Source organism: Manacus candei, unplaced genomic scaffold (genome assembly GCF_025592945.1).
Source record: "Manacus candei isolate 608988 ecotype Guabito, Panama unplaced genomic scaffold, ASM2559294v1 h1tg000005l, whole genome shotgun sequence".
NCBI classification, from domain to species: Eukaryota; Metazoa; Chordata; class Aves; order Passeriformes; family Pipridae; genus Manacus; species Manacus candei.
Window position 1 is genome coordinate 12,134,030 of NW_026138053.1, and position 24,712 is coordinate 12,158,741.

Sequence of the window (24,712 nt, forward strand, 5' to 3'; positions counted from 1 at the left end):
GGCCCTGAATTTTATTGTCTTTTGATACAGCTGTTGAAAATGTCCTGGGTTTCCTTCAGCTCTTCGCTGTATCTTCATTGAAAGTTATGTCACTTGTTTGTAGGTTGCCATACTGGCTTAAGGTACTGATGGAGGTAGGTTTGTGGTAAGAGGCTAAGCCAGGAGGTAGGGCTGAGGAGAGCAGACACATAGCCCATTCCTCGTTCCTGTTACGGAATGGTACTTCCCAGCCTCTGCTGTATCTTCTGTACAATAATTGAGAGGTCAAAGGAGCTGACAAATATTGCACCGGCATCTGGAGTTTTAGGAAAACTAAACAAAAGCGTGAGACATTATCACCTCCACTACAATATTTTGATAGAAAAAGAGACTCTGGTAGTAAAGCACAAGTTTAATGACCAGCCTCATAAAGATAATTAGTGCCTTTGATTTTACAGAGAGTTTGACTGGCCTGTGAAGGCACGTAGTAGCTGAAGTTGTATAATGAGAATATAATGGTCTGTAATGTGAAGATTTTGATTTGATGAGGAACTGCAGTGTTTTAGTTGTCCAGATTCCTTCCAAAAGGATATGAATTAACAGTTCATTATTGTGAACCTTTGCATTCATTCAGTGCTGGGAAGAGCATTGCAAGCTGATGTGTAATAGCTGCTTCCAAAATAGATATTGACAATGGGCTCTTCTTGTGAGAGACAGAAGAGCAATTGAGTATTTTCACTTTGAAATCAGAATTCTAGTGTCTTTAACTCATTCTTTCAAATACACATGAGCACTACTTAATTTTTTTTATCGGTGAAATTTTTTCCACTCAGGAAGTTCTGATTTTGTACCATTAGATATTTCACTGGGTCTCTGCACTTCAAGGATGGAGAAATGGATCCCTTAGCATGAGTTTCATTTGCATAAGTATGCTATATCTGTGTTGCATAATTATAGACCACCAATATGAGTAGCAGAATATTACATGTCTGGAACTTGAAACATTTTTTTAATTTGACATTTTTGTATTTTTTGTCAATAAAGGGTTGGTTTCATTTTACATAATAGTTGAACAGGGAAATGACGGTTGAAGTAGAAGCAGTTTCAAGCATCTAGTCTGTATATTAGTCATCAACGTGCTTGCTGTATCAATTCTGTGTAACAATTTTTGGTTTTTTTTTATTTAGCAAAATGTAGGCATAAAAATGCATATGGCTAACTTGGATTGGGAGATAAAGCTCTAAAAATATAGCATGGAGCAGAAAACAAACACAACTGAAGAAAACCAAATAGTTTCATTTGTCACAGTGTAGTAATTATCTAGGTCTTGATGTATATAAGAGAGTTTAAGAATAAACATTTCCAAGTGATTTTTGTTTGTCTATTGTTCATAGCTTCTTCAGAATGAAGGTGAAATGAAGCATCCATATATTGCCAAAGATAAATATCTAGTGAAACATTATTAAATTAAAATTGAGGTAGCAAATGTTGGTTAAGGTTGATAGAATTTGTGAAATGCAAAGTAGAACGAAACTCTTCTTTTAACTGAAAAAAAAAACCCATAATTTTTGTTTATTTTCTGTAGGTATGTTTGACCTGGGGGAGCTGTCTTGCAGCTGCCATTATCTGGGGACTGCTCCTGCATCAATAGATTGTGTGGATTTTCTTAGTTCAGAATAATAGTGTTTCTATCCATATGTGTTTAGCTTCTTTATTCCTGTTGCTTTATTTTTAGTTGTAAATGGAAACTAGGCAACAGCAACTCGTATGTTGTCTTAACATTTAGGTGAGTTTAAGACAGAGGAGCTTCATAGGATTTAGGGAATACTGGGGAGAATTGACACTGGAAGCAGAACAACTGAAGTCTTGGTCCTTAAAGTGACACCAGTGAGAGTTTGTGTGTTTGAGAAGACACTGATAGCTGTGAACAGAACACAGGTAGGGCCATTGTAGCAGAAAATTCACAATTGTGGACTTTATTACATAATTGTAATGCTTGGCATAATTGTATACTGATCAGCAGTTTTTGATGTTGGTGGCAGGGAGTTATTTTTTTGTTTGGGATTTGGTTTAGGTTATACTATAATAGAGTGCTAGATCTTTTTTCCCCTCAAAGAAGTAAATGCCCCTCAAAGTAAACTAAATTCCCAGTGGCAGAGCTTTGAAAAGAAAGACATTGGATGATATATTCCTCCCCTTTAGTTTACAGGTCTGCAATCAAAAAACTTATTTACTGTTATTTGTATCCCCCAGCACAAATACCAAGTGTATTGAAGATCCTCTGGTTCCTCACTTGGATATATTACTGCATGCTAGTATACCTTCTCTGAATAGATCAGCGGCTCTGTATGCTTTGTTCCTTTTTCAGTCTCTAATAAATGGGCAAAGAAATATCTTGATTATTTTTATAGAAATAGGTATGTTCTGTAGAGCAGAAGTTTGTGGTTGGAGGGAGTTTAAGGGAAGCTTAAGTGATGTCCCCGGTGTTTGCAGCCTGTTCACGAGCCTTTTGTATGTCACGTTATATTACCCCTGAGTTGGAAGATACTAAAACAAAATCCATTAAGACAAGACCTAATGTTATCTCACTGCCTTACATATAAAAAGATAGATGAAGACTGTCGTTCTTCTGCATAGAGAAAGTCAAATGTCCATTCCCCCTCAAATTCCCGAGGCTTTATAAATAAGCATTTGCATTTGTTCTTTGATAAAGCAACCACAGAAAAAATAGCTGAGGGAGTTGATTGCATAAGCCTTAATGGTTGGAAGATGAGTTCCTCAGGCCTCTCACTGCTTTCTGGCCTCAGAGTGTTCTCATTCAAGTCTATTAAAAGCTACCTAAAAAAACTTGAAAAGCTTCTGAAACTGCTGTTTTGGGGGTTTTTTTGTGGAACTAGCACTACTTTACCTCCGATGCACCTGGTTAACCATCAAGAGTGCCTGGTGTTCTTTCATTGTGCTGTACAGGGGTATATTTTTCTAGTCCCTAAGATGGTTTCCCACTTTTTTTTAATGGTTTTTTGGCTGTTTTTATTTTAACTTCACTTGCTAGAATTATGGTTGTGTTTTAATAGTGCTTTTCAGTAAAGCCTGAGACTCCTTCTCTCCAGTTTGGGTTAACAGGCAAGTTCTTATTCAGCTGCATAATGTAAAATAAAGGTAGAACATTGTTAGTTCTTAATGACTAGCCTTATTAACTGTGTCCAGACATACATTGCAGAATTCCGATGCCCTTCCCAAGGGTAAGTTCAAGATAGCTGTGAGCTGCCAGGTTTACTTTATGTAGACTATTCCCAGCTCTCACCAAAATAACATAGACTTTTGGACCTTTTTTTGCAACTGTATATGTCTGTATGTATGAATAAGGAATTCTGGATTCAGTGTTGGCTCTTTAGTAGAGCGTGGAATAATACAACATACTCTAATTGATAGCCAACTTGTACATTACTTCTTCTTTCCAATTCCTGTCCTTCCTCCCCGTGTGTAATGTACTTTGACCTCCTGAATTCACCACATAGATTGGGGTATTAAGAATGTTGTCGTGATTGTACTTGAAGCCCTAACTGTTGTAGCTTGGAGTAATTAATAGTAAGGCCCTTCATTATTATGACTCAGATGACATCTGTACCTTACCTCCCTTACCCCCCATTCCTTTTGGATGGTATGGTCAGCAGCTGTAACCTGACACTGGATTTTTCCTAGAACTTTCTATAATGATCTCTGTATTGTGCTTTAATAGCATTAATATTCACTTTTTAAGTCCTAGCAATGAAGAAAAAGGTTCTGATTAAGTATAATCCAAGACAATACTGTGTGTTTCAAACTAGTTGTATTGGTTGCAACAGCTGTTACTACTTTACCCTTAAACTAAGGGAGCAGTTTATTTGCATACTATTCTGATGTTATGCACCTTGATCTTTGCAACTCGAGTAACTTTCATATCTGAATGGAATAAGCAATGTGTTTGCTATTCTAGCCAAGACAGTTCATTACAGCTTATAATGGGAAAGCTTAATACATTTTTGGCCCGTGGTACTATAATCAGTTCTTCTTACAAATCTGTGAAGCTTGGTAGAGCTTCAATGGCTTCCACTGATATTCAGCCAAAAATAAGAATTCAAACCTGGGAAGTCTTGATTTTTAACTGTAACTGAAAGACATGTGTATTCTTTGCTGGGTAGTTTATTGATTTTTGATCCAACATTGTGTGCTTAAAGGTGAAAACATAGTCTTATTTATGCCTATCTTATATGTAAGGGACTTGAAAAAAAATATGAATTAAAAATAGATTGCTGTGTCATAGGCATTACATGGATGCCTATTTTTTTCAGTGATTTGATGTTGGCTAATGGAAAATGTTAAGCATATTTCCTCCTTTTATTTTTATATAAGTTTCTGACAGGAAATCTGTAGCTAAATATCATTTTATGATTTCCATCTGTTCATGTATAATAGTGTCTTATAATGCAGTCCAGATTGCTGCCCAATAGAAATGTCCTATAGCAGGAGATAGGCTTTCAAGTGATTGTTGTACATACTAATTATTTTTTAAATGAGTACTTCATTTAATTTTGAAGACATGTAACTCATTTTCAAGACAGCTTCCTCAATGCAAAAATTCCCATTAATTAACTAAGATAGTGCCTCATTTTTCTACTGCCAGTGTTTTTTAAAAGGAAGTTTTGAATAGTTTTACTACCATGGTAAAACAAGAAAATAAAATTCACCCTTAGATTCAGGAAAACAGAAAACTGTTGCTGAAATGTTTCTTAGTAGCAAACTTCTGTGATCTCTCCGGTGTGGTTCCCAGCTAACGAGGACTAAATTAAAGAGCATTTGTGGTAACAGATATAATTTTAATTTTAACAACTCAGGCGATTTCCTCAAGTATTTAGAGTAATTGGTAAAACTGTTAAAACACTAGCTTTTTGAAAGATGTATGTCAGCATATGTTTTACAATGAAGGTTTCCATCTTTCCCAGCTGGGAAGAAAGACTTGGTAATGGGAACCAGGTGTATCTGTATGGTGGGAAAACAAGAAGCCAAATAAAAAAAAACTTACCTCTGTTATTCGTGCTCTTCATCACGTGTCAGTCTTGATTTTTGCACAACTGACTGTAAATCACTGCAGGGGAGTTGGACTAGGTGACCCTTAAAGACCCTTCCAAACCAAACTATTTTATGATTCTATGATAAATGGTAAATTAATATTGCTTTTCTTCATAAGCTTTGCAATCAAGTTGCCTTTAAATATCTGTACTGCCTGAAAGTTTCCTGCTTTCACATATAATGATAATCTGAATAATAAAATTAACATGACAATCATTTTAATATTTATCAGTTTAGAACTAATTTAAGGACAACTATATTGTGTGTCAAATGAGCCAGGATGCTGCTTGTGACTTCCAAATTGGGCTGAAAGTGCCTCTGAGAGGGAGAACTGTGCTCCCCTGGTGAGATTTAGCTTTATAATAGCCTAAATAATTATTATCAAGGGCTCTCACTTCCTAAAATGAAATGTATTTCACATCCATATTGAATTTCCTTTCACCAAGACAGTTTGTTACAGATGTTTTAGTGTCATGAGTGTGAACTTCTGTGGGGTTTGCAGCTCAGTTGCTATCAATTCCAAAACACTCTCTCTAGATAAGCTAATTTGCCATGGTTTGTTCCCCACGGCTGTGTGCTTTGCACAGGTGACCCTTGGCAGAGGAGGTGGTAGTAGTCCCTCTGAAGTTCAGAAGTTGGAACTAGTCATGTGTGTAGTCATGAGGGAGCGTGGATCTATCGGTTTGGAAAATGAAAGCCATTGGATTCAGATGCTTTTTTGATGAATATACTGGATGAGTTAGTATCTGGGCTGAAAGCAGGGATTGTTCTCCAATGCTTATATCCACAACAGATGTGCAGAGACAGCTAGTCTGACTCCCACGGCTCTGCTGGGCCAGCCAGTGCCATTAAACTTGTGTCAATTATCCCATTGCCAGTCACATCCCAGCGCCGTGACAGCTTCCCTCTGATGGCAGGAGAGATGTCTGCTGTGCTCTGATGCACAGTCATCTTTTCCTCCTCCGAGAGAAGCAGCCTGAAACTCCTTTGCTTCAAAGATGTTGAAAGTCATGATTTGAAAACAAAACCCCACAATACCTAAACCAGCCCTTTTCCCCTCTCTGAGCAGTTGGAAGGCACAAAAGCAGAATAGAGCTGTGGCAGCTCAGCACTTTTTTGTTCAGCAGGAAATGTTATATTTTGAAATAAACCATACTATATACAATTGTAAATACAGTTTTTAGAAGTTAATATAATACAGAAATTATACCTCAGCTGAAGAACAGGTTAAAATAGTTTATGGGGCATACAAAATTATTGAAGTTCCATATACTTTTTAAACACCACATGTAAAATCAGGTGAAATTTGTACTACCTGATGAGTTTGCAGGCTTCCAACATTGACTACAAAGGAGGGCCTCTTCTGTAGCCTCTGGAAGAACTGGCTATTATTTTAACCAAATTATCATGAGGATAATTTATCCACATTTGGTAAGACAGAGGGTAGGCCACTTGAACAGAATAACCTTTTTTAGATCTAACACAATTTTCCTGAAAAAATAGCAATATGTATCTACTGAAGTACAGCTCTGTATCTTGCTTGAGGGTTCTCTTTATCTTCTCAGTTGGCCATAGGCGAGTAGCGTTCAGAGATGTGAAGTCCTAATCTACAACAGAATTTTCTTTTGATGAAAAGTGACCCATTTTCTCATTGATAGTGTGATGTTTGAAACATAGTGAGAATTTTTACCCTAGTCAATTTTAATCCTGCAAATTGATGTCAGCCCATGATATCCTCGCCTTCCTGAGACGATAGCATGTTATGAACTAGGTGTCAAAAGAGGTGTGAAAATATTTTGAGGTGGCTGTTCAGAAACTAAGAGAAGTTACTTTTATCTGGGAATATAAAAGTAATAAGACTTCAGATGTTATTTTAATATGAGCAAGGGAGATATGTGTTTACAGCTTACCAAAGTTGGAGCCAAAGTGTTTCTGTCTTTTGAAGGATAAACCGTGACTTCAAAAAGAAAAAAAAAATTGATGGAGTGGATCTAGAGCAGTGACTGAGGAGCTGAAGAGTGAGAGTATGCACATTCTCAGTGTTTACTTGTCATGGACCTTCCTTTGCACCACGTGATACTATAAAGGACTGTACTATAAAGGACTATAAAGGACTTTCCTCCCTTCTTTGTTCCCAAACTTTATCTGAATTGTTCCTGCCAAAATATGCTGTCTTCCAAGTCTACCCATGTTGGTACATGGGTAGTTCCCTCTCTAATCACTGCAAATGAATTTGCTGAGTATCATGAGTCAACATTTATTTTATTTTACTTTATTTTATTCCTTATGAAACAATGTTGCCAGAGAGTCTGTTTCATGACAAAGAAGTCCTTTACATGGTTTCCTCTGCTCACTCACTCTGAAGAGGAACTTCAGTGTGTGACATGTTTCTGGAAGATAATGTGTCATCTCCCTGGAAACTGAATTCACCAGTGGTATCTTTTGCTTTGAAGTATCCAGGATAAATAAGCTATTTCCTATAGAACGAGGATAAATAAGCTATTTCTTATAAAAAACTGTATCAGTCGTTATGTCCTCCCACAGAAGTTTATAACAGAGTTGTTGTTGTAGCCCCTCCCCCCATTAATGGCTTGGATTAAAATATCTTTCAGACTTAACATTCTAAAGTAGTAACTTCCATTTCATATAGCAAAAAGAAAGACTTATGTGTTTTTTCATGCATACTTTATTTGAATTACCAACAGATATTAAAAAATAGATAACCTTACATGGTTACAGCTTGTTAACATAAAAATGAACTTTTGAACCTTACTATTCATATACACAAAAATAGTAATTGAGACTAATGGAATTTGAGGATGGAGACTTAATGCAACAGCAAGGGAAATTTAAATTGTATATATGGAAACCATCTGTGGTCACTGGAGATTTAAACCAAAGGCAGCTCAAGAGAATTTGGGTTCATGTATGGAGATGTGAAGAACAGAGAGTAAAAATTTGTTTTAGATTAATTCAGTAGTTTTAATACTGTCATAGAAAGGAAGTGTTACAGCTGTACAGCTTCCCTGGAGAAAGCTGAGTTCAGACCAATACCTGCACCTCTGGTGAGGGCACAGAGTTCTCAGTATCACATACCTTCTTTCTTTGGAAACGCGGGCTATGAGGTTTCCACAAATCTTCAAAACAGTTTTAGCATGACTACTCATGTCTGTGCTGACCATGTAATACACTGTTTAAAATCAAGTTAAAATATCATCACTGGCTCAGTATTGACAGTTGAAAACACTTCTCTGAATGGCAGCAAAAGGATTATTCCTTTACAGAGATCTACTGGTTTCAGCCTTATTAGAAATGGGTTAATGCTAGATTTTGGGCTATTGACTATTGTTGGAAGCAGATTACTTGGCTTGTATAAAATAAAATCTGACAATTTAAAGTCTTAATGTCTGCAAAAGATAATCTGACCAAATATGTGAGTGTTCCTAATGTTTGATTTGGGGTGGTTTGCTTTTTTTTTTTTTTCCAAAACCAGTCAACTCTTTATATACTGTGCAGTTCTACACCAACTGCTAATAAAACAGTATGTAAAACAAAATTAATTTGAAATACTAAAAGAGAATCTTGATTCCTTTCTTTCTCTAGGCTTACTGGGGGGAATCTGTAGGAATTCTTTTTGACTTTTATTTCAGTGGCATTGCATTACCCAACATACCATTCTACAATTTTGACTTCTAGAAAGTTCAGTGATGATACACCTTCTGATAATGAATAATTATGGTGTCTTTTAGTCAGGAAGCATTGTTAGAGATTGATGAATACAGATCTGTTGTATCCCTTACTACTGTGGGAACAAAGTTCTGAGCAAGGGGCTGGAATTGTTTTTACCTTTTTTCAACAGCTACCTAAGATGCAGTGAGGGAAATGTTTGCCTGTTTATTCTCATCAAATTTTCATCAAATAGTCCTTATTGAAAAAAGTGCTGGTTTGTGGAAAGACCAAAATACTTCTCGTGCATGTAAGAAAGGAATTCTTTTTAATTAAAAAGATTAATCCAGTGTAAATCTGGATTACCACCAAGACGCTTTCAATGAGCAGCTGGCTCTCCTACCAGTGGGAATCTTTTTGTGCCAAACCACCTCACTGCACACCTCACCAGCCTTGGACTGTTTGTTTTACCAAGCACAAGGAGCTCCATATCACACTGACATGAAACTAGATCAAGCTTTTGCTTGTATAATTTTGATTTTGCTAATCAATGTCTGCTGCGAAGAGATTTATAGTAGTGTTGTTGGTATGCAAGTATTTGAAGAGAGTATGATTGCCATTGTCCCTTAGCATGGAGAAGATAGAAGGTTTTTATTAGCTGCTAGTTGTGTCACAATGATGCATGATTTCAAACTCATCTTGATGATTTCATCTGGGCTTCTCTCATGAAAGCTCAGCTGAACTTCCAGGGTAGAGTGTGGGAGGAGGGTATGTGTTGAGAGGACTTGCAGGCTTTCCATTGTAATATTCCTTCTGTGGACTCTTTCAGTCCACTGGACCACTGCTCCTTTGAATCCTCTGAAAATCAGAGGGGAAGAGCTCCCTTTAAAGCAGATAATTCTTTTATTCAGAAAGGAACCAGGTTGATAATTTGTTTTCCTAGTTCTGCCTAAGAATAGCTTGGACTCAAGGTGTGAAGAGGTGAAGGGTATACCAAGAAGAGTTTTCAGGAGGTAGTTTACAAACTATTAAATTTAGTGTTTGTTGTAGCGTTTAGTTAAGAAAGAGGGGCAGGTTGTACTTTCATTTACTTAAAATGACTTTGATGTTCCTGAAATGTAATTTTTAAATAATCTGTATGTTTTTAGAGATTATTCATGCCTATCTTTTTCATCTCCATCTCAGATGAGATCTTTAGGCTGCAAGCCTTAGTTTGGAATAAAAGATAAAATGGTATTTTTTTTATGTATGTTGATAGTTAAGCTACCTGAACTAGCAAATATCTTGATTAACAATTCTCATATTTGAGGGAAGAATAAAACATACTTTGATTTATACCTAAAGCAACCAGGGTATGCTTCTTAAATGAAGCTAAGAGCAAGATAAATAGTTTTCTTAAAGAAAACAAAAAATATAATCAAGAGCTTATCTAGTCAGTATTTTAAAAATGTGATTAAAATTAATTCTGTTATGACTTAACAACAGTGGGATTCATTTAGCATGCAGGCTTGTTTTGATTTTTTTCAAAGGACTTTACACAAACTCCTGTAGCTACATGAGGGTTAGAAATCATATTTACCACTGTAAATGCTTAATCTGTACATAGCCAATGTTAATTAAGCAAATACCACTCTGTATCTGTTGGTACTACACAGAGTTCTCATAAGGTTATTCTTGGTACTCTAACTTCTAAGATTCCTAGTAAAGTATTTAGCTCTTCTACCTTAACCACGTTGGTTGCCGTTCTGATCAGAAGGCAGTGCTGTTTGCTGTCTTCCTTTTTTTGGCTACTAGACCAGATGGCAATAGCTTGTTTTCCAGATTAGATTAGTTTAGCCAAGAAGTGTGAAGACAAGCGGGGGTATAAGTGTAATATGTTGCAAATAACAGTATATTTTAGCAATTAGTTTTATTAAACATGACGGGGACTTACTGTAATATAGCATTGACCATACATACAGATCTTACAATGATTTTAACAGATAGTTTAGTGGTACTTTTTGCTGTTTTGCTAGCCAGTACCCTTTTAAAAAATGTAAGTGATTGTATGGCTGGAGAGAGCTTATATAATAGTATAAATAACATATATATAAATAACAAACCAGTTTCCAGAGTGCCTTACTAAGTGGAGTCAGACATTCTATATTGATCTTGTTTTCTTTCACTGTTTGAATTGGATGTTGCTTGAAGGACTGACGTGCACATTTGTGTAGTGGAATGCTTGTGACAACTGTATTGTGTGTAAAACAGTTCCATTAACTTTTCTTGCAAACACTGAAGACCTGCATTCTGATAGTAAGTCACTAAAAATAAGGGCAAACCCTGCTGTTGTATACTTAGCTGAGGTTTATTATTTAGAGAGCAAATCCCTGATTTGCAAGTATTTTTCATTGTTTATCATAGTCACAGTGCTTCTTAACAGTTTACTGGCAGTTTTGGGGTTCTGAAAAGCCACAAACCTTTTCCTTGTGTGATTACATCCTTCTCTTTACAGCTTTCTGTTATTCCAGTTTACTTGTCCTAAAGAAACATGAAATTGCAAGTGATTGGGAGGAAAAAAAGATGAATGGTGACTGTTGTGTTTGCCCTCATGCTAAATCATCAACTTGAAGTCAACGCTTGGGTCAAGCAAAACAGTTCAAAGTTGGAGAGTTTATGGAGATGTTCAACATATGTTTATTTTTAAATGTACTAGTACACCACGTTGCTTAAAGTGCTTTTGTAAATTTTTATGTAACTTTATAATTAGTATTAGGTGGAGTATTCAGGAGACATAGTAGTGATACTGTAGTTGGAGCTGAAGATTTAAGTATGCACCTTTTATTTTCAAGCATTTACAATTTTTTCAAAATTTCATATTTGGTGGAATTAAAACCTTTTTCCCCCCCCCCTGTTTTATTAGATGTTGTTATACCAAAATTTCTGCTATAAACCATATTATTTCTGGGAGTAACCATGCTTATTGGGGTAGCTAAGCTTTGATCTATATATGCAATTCATCTGATCTGTGACTTTCCGTGGGGTTTTGTTTAGTTTTGCCCTTCATGGGACAACTTGAGATGTAGACCCTTATCTGTCTTATATATTATGTAACTGAAAGACAGATTGACTTTATAGTATGCACATGGTATGCTGGGAGAAAAATATGTAAGGCTGTATGTTAACTGTGGTCTAAAAAGAAAAAAAGAAAGAAAAAAGATTAAAAAAGCAAATACTTGGTCAGAGCCTAATCATTAAATACTCTCTTCATAAATGCAGTTGATCAACTAAAAAATTTGCAGAAATAAGAGAAATGCAGGCTCTAATTTTAAAAACAGGTTGAAGGTCTATGTGGGATAGTGATTTCACTGTTCAGTAAACCCTTTTTGTCTTAGTTTATATTCAAACCCTTAACGATATTACTCACTAATCAGTATGTTTCTACTTACATGTTCAAAATAAAACCCTGGCAAAAATGCTGCCTTGAAATAAAGTGACAAATATCAAATGCTAGTGGAACTGTAGCAGGTTTTTTAGTGTCGCTAATTCTAATTTTCAGACAGCTGCTGCATTAGTTTTCAGTTAATGATCTCAGTGCTTCCTTGGTGGTCTGTATTGTCGGGGGGGGAGGGGCAGGGTGGGCTTGTTTTTCCTTTTAACTAGTTCCAATGAGCATTTGTTGAAGTTTAAAGTTTGGAGTTTGAAAACAGTTCTCTTCTGTCCGGAAAGTGCATTAACCACTATTAAAGAAAATGATTTGGCAATGTTAGTGACTTTTAATTGGTCACAAAACTACTGGGCTTTATTACAGAAGATCTTTTATACCTGTATCTTTTCATGCATTACTGGAAAAAAAACCAAGCTGGAATAAAATTTCTAAAATTAGTCATTAGAATTTCCTGCAACTAAGGCAACTGAATTCTTAGAAGGGGAAGAAAAACATGGGTTTTTTGACCTGACTGGAAAACCTTAAAATTACTTTTCTGATATTATTTTAAGTTTTTTACTCCATTTTCATCCTTTTATGGGCTTTGTACAGGATCTTCACTTGCTGTAGGTCAGAACTGGGCTCAGAGCAAGTATGTGCTAAGGCTGTCCTGGAATTTGAGGACTTTTTAAAGACAATGTTAAATTAAAGGTTTTAGCAGATATTTCATTTGACAGATATTTAATCATAGCTGATTAAAGACAACTAGATGTGCAAATGAGACCAGCAGTCTTTTTTGTCAGAAATGCAAATAGCTAAAATCCCTTAAGTGTTAAGACATTTTTATTTAGGTAAGTTGTTCTGAGCTACACAGATAAATATCTAAGAAAAGAAGAAAGCAAAATGTCCAAGTTATTCTTTTAACCAGAATAAATTATGGCTATTGCATATGGCATTAGCAGTGATTTCCAGAAGTGTGGTTCCCTGAATAGTATCTTTTAACCAAAATTTCTGAAGCTGTGAAGTGATTTGGAGTAGTTTGGAGGAGGGGTTGGGAATGCTATAGGACCATCTACCCTCTGTCTAAGTGTTCTTGCTACCATCAGGTTTCACTGATGCCTGAAAAAAATTAACTGAAATTGCAGGTTCATTTCTTACAAATCCTTGTCTTATATCTGCCCAAAAATATGTGTTGGTCTTTAAGTGAAGTTGATTAAGAACCCGTGGTAGTTCTGGTGTTAGTAAGACTTCAAACTAGAGCAGTATAGAGTTATTATTTGTAAAGGTCTTTGAAATCAGAGTTAGAATGTTAAGACTAATACTGATACCTTTCACAAATTTAACTTTTTATTAATTCAGTCTATATTTTTCCTTCAGTTTTAATGGAGTATAGTGACACAAATCCTCCATGGCCATAAATTGTCATAGCACCATTGATTCTTTCTCTTTTCCTCTCCATCCCTGAAGTATTGATATCCACATACAGGAGCACTCTGGTTTGTAAGTCACGTGCTGCTAAACAGCTCCCAGAGGAGGCCACATTTCAGTGACGGATGAAGGCTGTGTGTATATGGTGGGTGTATATCATTTGAAAACGATTCAGAACATTAACTTTGCTGCATAATTATGGTTCAGTTTTAAGCTGCCGTTCAGTTTTCATTCTTCATCAGAGGAGAATGGAGTCAGTAGTGACTAGGTTTTCAGTCCTGCCTGGGTTCAGTATTTAGGCCAATCATGTGTTTAATGCAGCTTTTGGGCAGGGAAACAGCTTGAGAGCTGCTCACTGCCTCAGGCTACCAGCTGCTTGCCTAATTGGCCTGGGAGCACAGTGGAAAGAAAGCTGAGACACCAAGTTAGCTGGAGTCAGTGTTGTTCCCAACTGGAAGAAACCTGCTTATCAGGTTAAAGTGGCATCCAGTGTCGTAGATGGACAGCAACTATTTGGTCAGGGATGGTGCTATCAACACGAGCTGTCCAGTTCCTTCACATCAAGTCAGTGTGAGTGAAGTTTGAGTCCACATCTTCTTTTGTTGGGCAATATTTGAAGGCTGCTGAGCTAAAACTTATTTAAAAACTGAGTCTTTCCTCATCCGAGTGGGAGGTTTCACAAGGAATTATGGCAGGCACATAAGACACGTTGAAGAGAGAGCCTAAATAATATCCGTAGATACATACAGAAGGAAAACAGATGTAGAGGACAAAGAGTGTAGTTTGGGGAAGTAGAGCAGTACGCTCTGAAATATTCTTCCAGTTACTCAGTGAACTTACCTTTGACAGCCAACGAGCCTCAAAATGTATCTTTCATCAGGAGTGGTAAGTGCTAAGTTACAGGGTAAAGAAGAGTTTCTGATTTTGATAGATTTCTTTGTTAAGAAATCCCTGGAGATTTTTATGCTTATGTGAAAAATGTGAGGAATTTGAAATGTTTGGTTTTGTTAATCTTTAAGCTGTTAAAATCCATGTCACACTATTTTCTTTGGGAAGAATGTATTTTGTATGCAGTTAACACTTGGATTTGAAGTAAATGCTAATAAGCTTGTTTTACCTGAGACATTCATCTGTTTGAATGTGCAAGGAATGTAGACTAATAACATCTTATGATCACAGTCATTTGTTTCTATAATTATTTAAATATTGTTCAGTTGGGTGATTTGTTTCTGTAATTATGTAAACATTATTCAGTTAGGTTTTCAAATATTTTTGTAGGTATGTTTGGGTCCAATGCATTTTCACAGGTGATTTTACTAGTTGAGATCCTAACAAAATAGGACTAAGTGGTCCAACTTGGCCTGTCCATTTCTTTCCAGGTGTTTTTAGTAACTTTTGAGCTTGTTGAGAAACTGCTTTGACTTGAAAGGGCAGCAATCTCGAAGTGGTGGTATACAGATTGAATGTTGCTATTAGTGCTTCTGTTAAAGGAGAAGACATAATTTGCCCATTATATGTTATTTTCCGGTAGTTTCTGACTGGCAAACCACTTTATTGCTAGCCATGACATTTTCTGGTTTATTGCTACAAGAGGATGGCCCAAGAAAAGTAGGTCATAGGAAGATGCTAAGTTACAGATGGGATAAAGGAAGATTTAGCAGGTCGTATAGACAAATAGGTGGGAAAACTTGTTCTGCTGTTTACAAAGCAGCTACTTCAGCCAGCTAAAGACTTTCTGCAAGTAATTCATCTGCTGGTAAATAATCAGTGTAGCAACTGTTATTACACTGATCATATGTGGTACTGCCTGTGTGCAAACTGTCCTTGCCGTTGATGAATGTTTGCTTGTAGGACAACTGCAGATGACAGAACAGAGTTTTTTCCAACTGTATAGTAATTATATTGTTTATTACAGTGAACTCAAACCAGCAGTAATAAAAAAGTGTGAGACGATATTTTATGCCTTAAAATTATCCTGTATGAAAATCTGTCTCATACTCAAAATATCACTTGCTTAAATGCTGCTTATCTGTTTCAATGGATGTAGTTATATAGTGTCAAATTTAGTGTGGAGGGTCTTAACCCTGTTTAAGCATTTAGCTCGTAATAATTTTGCAGAGATGTTTTTCTTACAAAATGAAGTTTAAATAGAATGCAATGAAAGCAGTGAGATTGTAGAGCATTTATCCACAGGATCTCTGATAGGAAAGAAATCACTTATCCTGATTTATTTTTTTAATTGATTTCAGTGAAACCAGTCCAACCTTATGTAGACAGGTTCTGTAATCAAAGTTAAGTTTGCAGGGCTGTCATCTAAGAAGATGTTTGGTAAAAAAAATATACTTAATAAATACTTAGTGTCTTCTTTCTTCCTGTCTTCTACATGTAAAACATCATTAAAGCATACATTTCATTTCTATCATACTTCTGAAGACACATAAGCAATGTTCATTTTTCAACCATTACAGGACTTTCACTTCCAAGATTATTTAAATTTTATAGAAGAGCAAATGAAGTAGTTAAACAAATGCCTATCAAATCCTCAAGTTCTCTAACTCCTAATTAACTAATTATGCCAAAGACTATTCTCAGATGCATGTTACCATAATTGGACCTCTTCCCTCTCCCCAAATAAATAAATAAATAAGCAAATAAATAAGTAAAATCCATATTCATCAAATCACTTGTCATTTTAAGAGTTAAACTGACTTCTCAGAAAGTATCAAAAAAGCTTCCTGACTTCACAGGAAAAACTGCAAACTATTTGTGACTGGGAAAAAAAATTTGTACAGAACTTGCAATTTTCTTTATTTTGTTATTAATAGACTAGAATGAAATAGGCCTTCAGGGTGGCTGACCAGGTTAGACACTTCCAGGTATTTCATTCTTCTCTCAAGTAACTTTAGCTTCCCTTGCACTTCAGCAGTTTATGCCATTCACTTCATCTCAGCTTTTGTTCTTTAACTATTGCAGCTATTTCAGAAAGGTAATTTCAGTGCTTCGTCATAAAGATTAGTTTTGATTTTAGTTTGAAATTTAAAGGCTCCTTATTCTTTTATCATAGATCTGTCTGTGTACTTCATGCTTGTGAAAGTTGTGTTCCTTGCATGAGTTCTTGCTTTCCCCCCTCGCCATGGGAAGTTGAAGGAGGTAGGATGCAATAGCCTTTCTGCTAATTGCATCCAATCATACAGCTTTTATATCTTATGCATGGTCTTTAAAGTGCACTTATCACACTAATTCTTGAATCATCATGGTTTAAAATACCTCATTAGAGGAAGACTTCTCATCAATCCTCTTGCAAATCATGTCTGTTTCTTGTGAATGTTTCCTTCTTCCATGTAGAAGGGGAAGCTTCCCTCTGTGCCAGCCAGCCTCATCAACCCTGGGGTTCTGTGCAGCTATGATTCAAATCTAGCTTAGATCTACTACTCTGGTGTGAAAAATACCAATTAAATTTGTTTCATTTCAGCCTCTCTAGGTGGTATTCAATATCTATGTAGCCTTGGGCAGCCACATGGTTATGTCCCCTACCAAATGCTTCCTCTAATCTGTTACTGGCAGAAAGTTGCCAGCCCCATTTTGTTGTAGCCATCTTCAGATACATGAAACCTGAGTCTGTTGCCTCATTTCTTTCCAAAATAGGACATTTGCCAGCAGTGATGGGAGAGGTAGTAAATGAGAAGGAAGGAGCAAAAACTGTGACTGATGTAGTGGGGAGCAACAGATGTCATGTGGAAAATTGAGATATACTCAATAAGCGTTTTCTACAAACATTTTTATACTGATGTAACTTAGTTATGGGGTGTGAGATATGAGCATATGAGAGACTGAGTGAGTTTAAGCTTTGAAACATTTCAGACAGATGGAAGTTTCTGGTTGAAGACAATTTATGTGGAATTACAGGCTAGTGGTGTTCACAGCTTAATGATTCTGCTCTAAAAGTGATTTTATGTTATAATTAAAGAGATGTGGTGAAAAAGAATAGAAGGAGCTGGGTTATGGAAGCAAGGGAAGTAAAGGCCAAGAGCAACTGCTGTTAAAAGTGTGTCATCCAGAAAGAGCTATACCCTGCGTTAGAACAAAATACAGGTTACTCTTGTGTTATCGACTTCAGCTTGTGCTGTTGACAAATGCAGATTTCTTTGAATACATTATTAAAGGCAATATCACCATAAATGAATGAGAAAAGATGCTTTGACATCTGTATTGCAAATCGTATTGTAGTATATACTTAACTAGAACAGAACAAAGCTCTCTCTGAATCAGCACAAGATATTTGATATTCAGCAGCATAAAAAAAAAAAAAAGTTGTAATACTGTGAATTTTATTTTCCAAATAAGCTTTTAGCACTTGAAGCAGTGTTCAATTACTCAGAGTATTGCCCTTTGTATAAAAGTAAAGATGGTTTATTTGCAAAGTACTCACCTTGCCAAAATGTCTTGTTCATGGCTTGCTTTTCCATGTTTCTTTCTTTTTGATGCATTTAAGTCTTTCAGTACTCAGAGATCACTCTTCACCTTAATGTTAACTGTTTTATAAGCACCTCTTGCTTTTATTTTAGTCAACCCCATTTACTGTAATGCTTTACATTTTGTAAAGAGTATCAATTGAAATAACAAAACAAAAGTTTCATCTGAAAGACAGTGCAGTTAAGGACTAAATCTCTGGTGTTAGTATTTCTACTACTTCCAGAAAATTCATATTCTTCAAATTGCTTGAGTTATTCCTTCTATTATAATTTTTAAATAGGTTTATTATAGAAATGATTTGGGATATTTTGGGGATGTTGCCATTTTGATAGTGCATTATAGATGTTTTTCTTTAGAGACGATGGCTTTCTGTAACGTCAGTGTGAGTCATAGAATATGGTATGTGTTCCCTAAGCAGATTGCTTTCTAGTCTTTGTGTTGGACTAACTCCCCTTTTGTCTTTCATAGATTTTTATAGATTAAGTTTTGCTTCAGATGTGTCAGAAATACATGACAGCAAGTGTTACCTTCATTGCTGAGGAGTTACTGCTTTTCACCAGATTATTTTTGTTCTAAGGTTTGGACTTCAGAATTGGTGATATTTACATTGAAATTTTGTATTTTTCATCCTTAACAGAAAGAGCTATTGCAAGGCATGAAGTCAGAGAAATAGAACAACGTCATACGGTAGATGGTCCCCGACAGGATGTGACACTGGATGAAGAAGATGATGTGGTGATTATTTACAACAGAGTACCCAAGACTGCCAGCACATCCTTCACAAATATTGCCTATGATCTTTGTGCAAAGAACAAATATCATGTTCTACATATTAATACAACCAAAAATAATCCTGTTATGTCTCTGCAAGATCAGGTAAGCTGCTCTATTCGAGATGTCTTTATGAAATGGGAAAGCACAAAAAAAAACTTTGCTATTGCAGACTTAGATGATGTGTTGTAATTGGCTTTTATGTCATGTTTTCCCATATAAATGAATTCTAATGTGTTCGTGTTTTCTTTGTAAAGAATTAATATTATTTCATAATAGTAGGTTTAGGTTTTCTCAGGGCTACTGGAGGTGGTAAGTATCTATTTATTGGATAAAAACAAAGCTAAAAAGGGACACACCTGGGGCAGAAATGACCTTTGTTGTTATAACTGTTTTGGCTGTGTAATAGTACTCGCCTGTCATCTCCCTCTGCAGTGAATGCAGTCTTAGGTGATTTCCTCTCTGAGTAGTGCAGGCATTGTGCCATGCTGTCAGGGCTATACTTGTGTCTTTAGTACTGGATCTGGTCAGGTCTCCCAGGTGTTAAAAAACAGGTAGAAAAAAGTGGTTGTAAGTAACTTGCACTCTAAGGGATGGGTCACTTTGCATCCACTTAAAGCTTTCACTAAAATCACTTTAGTCCCAGGCTAGAAAGGATCATGACTACTACTGCATCAGATGATGAATATTAAAAAAAGATGAAGGATCAAAGCCCTGTTTTTCTTGGGGTGGGGTGAGGAAGTAGGTTTTTTGATTTATTTTTTTTAATATTTTTTTTGTTGTCATGAGTGTGCTTGCAGGGAACCCAGGTCAGAGATCTGAAACGTCGCTGTGTCATCATCCCTGTCTGTAAAACAAATGTTTCCAAACTCTCGGGTCTGTACTGCCAGTTGTATGCTGATTATCTTAAGCTGAAATTCAGCAGAGGCAGGAGCTGTTCTGCATTGCAGCATGTCAGCACTGAGCCTTCCAGCTCCTTTAGGTGGATGTCTACAGGTAGAAGCGGCTCAGCACAGCTCCTGGACTGGGGCAAGGGGAAGCAGATGCTAACAACCCTTCACTTCCAGTTCTGTATGTAGGAGAAAGATTGGGGTAGGAATATCAGTGCAAGGGACATAGTGTACTTGGGTGGGACTGGAATCTGTTTTGTGATAAAGGGGGTGTGTTATTGTTGAGTATTTGCGGTTGTGAAATCGTTTCTTAAATATGAAGATGATATTGTTATACATGATTGCAGAGATTACCAAAAGTAAATCTGGTAGCCATCCCTATAGTCCTGTCCACTGCATAGAACAAGTACAAAAGACCTCTGTACTAAGAGCAGAGTGATTTTTTCAAATGATTTAATAAGCCTATATCTGTTTTTTTTTAAAAATCATACTCAGGTCGGTCATAGTGCTGTACTTCCCACCACAAATTCTGCTTCTGTCAAGGTGTCTCTTTGAAGTGTAGTGGTCTGTCCTGAAGGATAGGAGAGCCAGTCGTTGATGGTGTAAGTTAAACATAGGCTACCTTACCTTAATTTTCTACTTCTGTTTGGACTTAATCGAAATAAAGTTTGTTTTTCACTGGCTTAGTTTTTTCTAAGAGAAACTCTCCTCTTCATCTTCCCTCTAATAATTAGCAATTGAAAAATGACAATCCACCAGTGCTGGGCATGTATATAATACTGTCAGTCCTACCTTCATTTCACACTATGCTATTGTCCAAGGTAGTAAATTAAGTAGTTTAATTATACAGTTGATACTACTCTTCTTCAATGGCCATTAACTGGGAGATGCTGACAATGAAAAACTTCATATATTGCATAGTTGTTCAAAGACAAAGAAATAATTATTCATCTTTAATATATTGAAATAGCAACTTGCCATTTTAAGTCATAGTGCATAATTCTGGAGATGGCAGGCATGCTGAGTGTTAGCAGATGAGGTTTACTCTGTGTAGGCTTGGATTTGCATGACATATTCACGTGCTGCCTTCATCAGTATAGCTTGTTTGAGTGCACTAGGTCTATATGCACCAGTAGTAAAATACATGAACACATCACAGAGACAAAATTGTTCTATTAGTGATACTATTTGTTAAAGCAAATATCCGTAAGCAAGGTGAAGATTGCCTTGGGACCGGCAGAAATTTGTAGAATAGTGAGCCTTCCTTTATGCAGTACTTCTGCTGTAGTTTTCCCAAACTACTGTAATTCTGTAACAGATTTTAAGGTCTCTGCCAGAGAATCCACTCCAAATATAATCTGTATCTGATTTAAGATAATCTGGTAAGAGTCCTAAAACCCATTTTAGTTTCAGATGGAACTTGCCCCAGCAGCCCTCCTTTCTTTTGCAGCATCTCTGGCAGCAGGATCCTGGGAACTACCCCTCTTTCCCCAGGTTGGGCCTTTTCTCTGCAGCAAGCTGAGTGTCATGTTGCCCGTGTTTCATTTCTCACCTGTGTGGTCTGTAGTAGAAGCACTTGCTTTCTTCATTAAATCAGAGTAGTTGTTTGGTTGGATTTTACTTGTTGCTTGCTTGTTTTAGCACCGATACTTTCTGTCCATAGAAGTATGCCTGTGTTATGGCTATCAGGATGGAATACCAGCCACACAAACGGTATTATTTTTGTTACATGGTGAAATTGCCACCCAAAACATTTAAAATGAAATAACTGTTCTGCATTGCAGCATGTATTATTGATATATTATTAGAAAGGTGGGTATAAGAACATTCTCCGTGCTGTTGCGAATGGTACAATTACCCAGTGTTTCACTCCCTCAGCTTGCTGTTTTCTATTTCTTGTTCTTTTTTTCTACCAGTTTCTCTCTCCATTTTTCTCAGAAGAGCAACCTGAAAATGTATGATCTTGCTTCCAAGTGTATTCTAAAACAGTGGCCTCTCAGAGGACAGTGCACTCATACTGACTTAAGGGGTACTTCTTTCCTCTGTTAATGAAGGTTTCAATGGCTGTCAGAAGTGGAACAAGTTGAAGATTGCAGCAACTCTGTTAGGTGGAAGTACTGTCATGTGCTCCTGAGCATTTAAGAATTTTTCTCTTGGGAGTTGAGTAGTCTAGTGAGTATGAGTGCTGCACGTGTGCCAGTTGTATTTTTCCTTCTGAGAAAGAGCTGTACGTGCCAGGCGGGTATCCTGGCTGTACTGTGGCTGAACTGGTGAGCTGAATCTTTACACCATCTCACAGAACTGATTCTCAACTGCCCTTGACTTGAGCTTGCTTGTGGTTGCTCATGGCATGCAGCCAAAGGTATGCTGCTAGCCTGTTTCCAGCATTCCTGACCCTCTGATTTAGAGCTAACTCTAAATTATTAGTTGATGTGACAATTGAGGATAACTAAGATATCACTGCCTTGCTGCAGAGGGATTCTCATTCAGTCATCCCCTAATGCTTGATCTTGAAATCTGAATCTGAAATTTCCTTTAATGGGAACACTGTGTTGGTTTTCAGTCTTACTTGAGAGCCCTTTTTCTTGTAGTTCAAATGGAAAATCCTCATATGTTTTCACCAGTCTGGGCTTATGATATTCATTCCCCCAGTCCTTTGTAATTTTAAGTCAGTTATTTAGCAATTGACAAAGCAAACTAGGATATAATGTGAAAATCTGGGGCTTTTTTGGTATCCAAAAAGCCCATATGATACCAGGCCACAGGGAAATGACAGACCACCTTTTGGGCATGGTAAAAGGGATGTGTGTGTGGTCAACTGTAGAGAAGAGGGAATGATAGCTGCAGTTAGTGGACAGAGGTAAGAGCTTATAATGTCACTTTAGTGCTCACACAGATTTTTCTCAGACCAAGTATGCTGGTTGTTTTTTTTATCCTTTGGCTCTCTGGGACTTGTTTTAAATTCTTACCGTTCTAGAAACTGAATGTATTTAACTTACCTTTCTGGACATCTCATACCCACAGAGTGCATTTGATCTGGCTTTTTAATTCAGTGAAGCTCAACTGATTTCCCCCTTAGTAAAGGCTGTGAAGCAACTTTATAGCTGATTATATAAAAGCACCATGAAACAACTTCACAGGAAATCCATTCATGTCTATCTGAACTTTTAAAGTCACCTCAAATTTTATTCAGTTGGGTTCAGATGGAGAAGCTTGCTCTGTCACTTGAAAGCTCCAGTATCTGCTAAGCCCTGAAAAGGTAAAATTGATCATATTTAACAGTATGAAGCAGTGAGCAATATTCGTCTCTGACCTAAAATGTGTGAATCCAGGCTCATTAGGCTCTCTGTGACCTGGAACAATTCTGATTTTTGGAATGCTGCAAACTGTGGGAGGAAAAAAAATCTCTTGCCTGCAGGCTAGTTATAGGTGTTAAAAGCTTTAGTTCTCAGGGGCTCAGTGTGTTGCTGGTCCATCTTAAGGCGGATGTAAATGTCACAGCTGTCATATAAAACCTTCCTAGCCTTCTCTTAACTGGTGTTAGAGGCTAGACCATCCATCCTGTATTCGTAAAATTTATTTCCTTAGTAGACAACAACATTGTAAGACAAAGACAATAAAGGATTTTTTAACTGTTTCTGGAACAGATGCCAGATGATGGCATGGGGATCTAAGACAAAAACCTTGGAATTTTGTACTTAGCATTTCTTTGTGTCTAGTTGTAGTCCATTAGAAACTGAAATCTGGATGGTGTTAAATTTCAGAAAGTTTGTTCATGGAAACGTAACTGAAAAGTGTGCTTTAACATGCACACTGCACTGGACACCATAGGTTTGCTTGTGGAGTTGTATTGACCAACCATGACATTTTGGGCTTTGTGGGTGAAGGAAGGGAGGATGACACATTTAGGAAACTTCTTTCCCAGGTAAACAGATATTCATATCTGAGGCTCTCCACTGAAACTATCTTGTCATTAATCTCTGAAAGGTACAGTCAGTGAAAGTGTGGTTTGTTTCAGTAGCAGTAATGTTGGTTCAACTGGATTCAAAGTCCCATATTATCAGTTTGTGCTGTGCACAAAACCAGACAGAAAGCCAGTGCAGTTTATGAAACACCACTGTATTACATTGTGCAGTACTTTTTAGGTAGATTTGCCACAATTTTCGTGTGCAATACATGGTTTAAATTTTGCAATGCTGCAGACTGTGAAATTTGAACACTGGAAAGGTTAATGTTGCCTGTTATTAAAAAGTAACATACATTTCTTTTACCTGAGAGTCTAAGAGCCAGTGTTTGAGGAAATAAGTACAGGTTATTGACCTCTTAAATCCTATACTGTGAGTTTTGCACCTTTGAAGAAACAGCAGCAGGCTAGTCTCGCCTCTTAAAATCCTCAATTGGTAGGTTATAATAAATAATAAATATCGTGCTTCAGGACATTCTCAATCCATTTGACCTTACAGAATGTTAGTGTGTTGTCTTGAGCTCTCAGCCTTTCCTTTTTTGACTCTTGTCTCACCTCAGTATCTCCATGGTTATCTATTTCACTGTATAACAGAAAAGATATTGTAGATGTGCAGGGAACACTATCTTCTAATTCTTAGCCTCAGAAATTGCATATCATTGTCAGACAGCTCAGGCAGTACAAATTTATCATCCTTTCTTTATTATCCAATTCACTAGTTTTGAAACAACTTTCAGTTAAATGCTTTGATGTTAAAATATTCTGTTCATCTAATAAAGCCAAGCTCTATCAGGATTTGCATGTCCCACTTAATTTGATCACACTCTCTGTTTTGGGGCTTGTATCTTACTTTGTTCTTTGAAATGTAAAGCTATTCCTATTTTTGTGAAGTTTGCCAAAAACTGCTTTATCAGCCCTTGTGCAAAGGCTACTTCATGATTTAACATGAAAGTTTCACTGGAATGTTAGGTTTAAGGTGTCTATTCAAAATAGTAAACTATAGACCTTATTTACACCGCATGCATT

General features: G+C 36.7%; 1 protein-coding gene across 1 annotated transcript in view; it reads left to right on the forward strand.

Moving 5' to 3' along the window:
- Window positions 1–24,712, forward strand: part of HS2ST1 (heparan sulfate 2-O-sulfotransferase 1) — a 73,364-nt gene that overhangs the window by 38,520 nt on the left and 10,132 nt on the right. Inside the window, exon 2 of the mRNA XM_051808260.1 lies at window positions 18,699–18,937. Within this exon, the coding sequence (XP_051664220.1) occupies window positions 18,699–18,937 (239 nt within the window). The remainder of the gene's footprint in view (window positions 1–18,698; window positions 18,938–24,712) is intronic.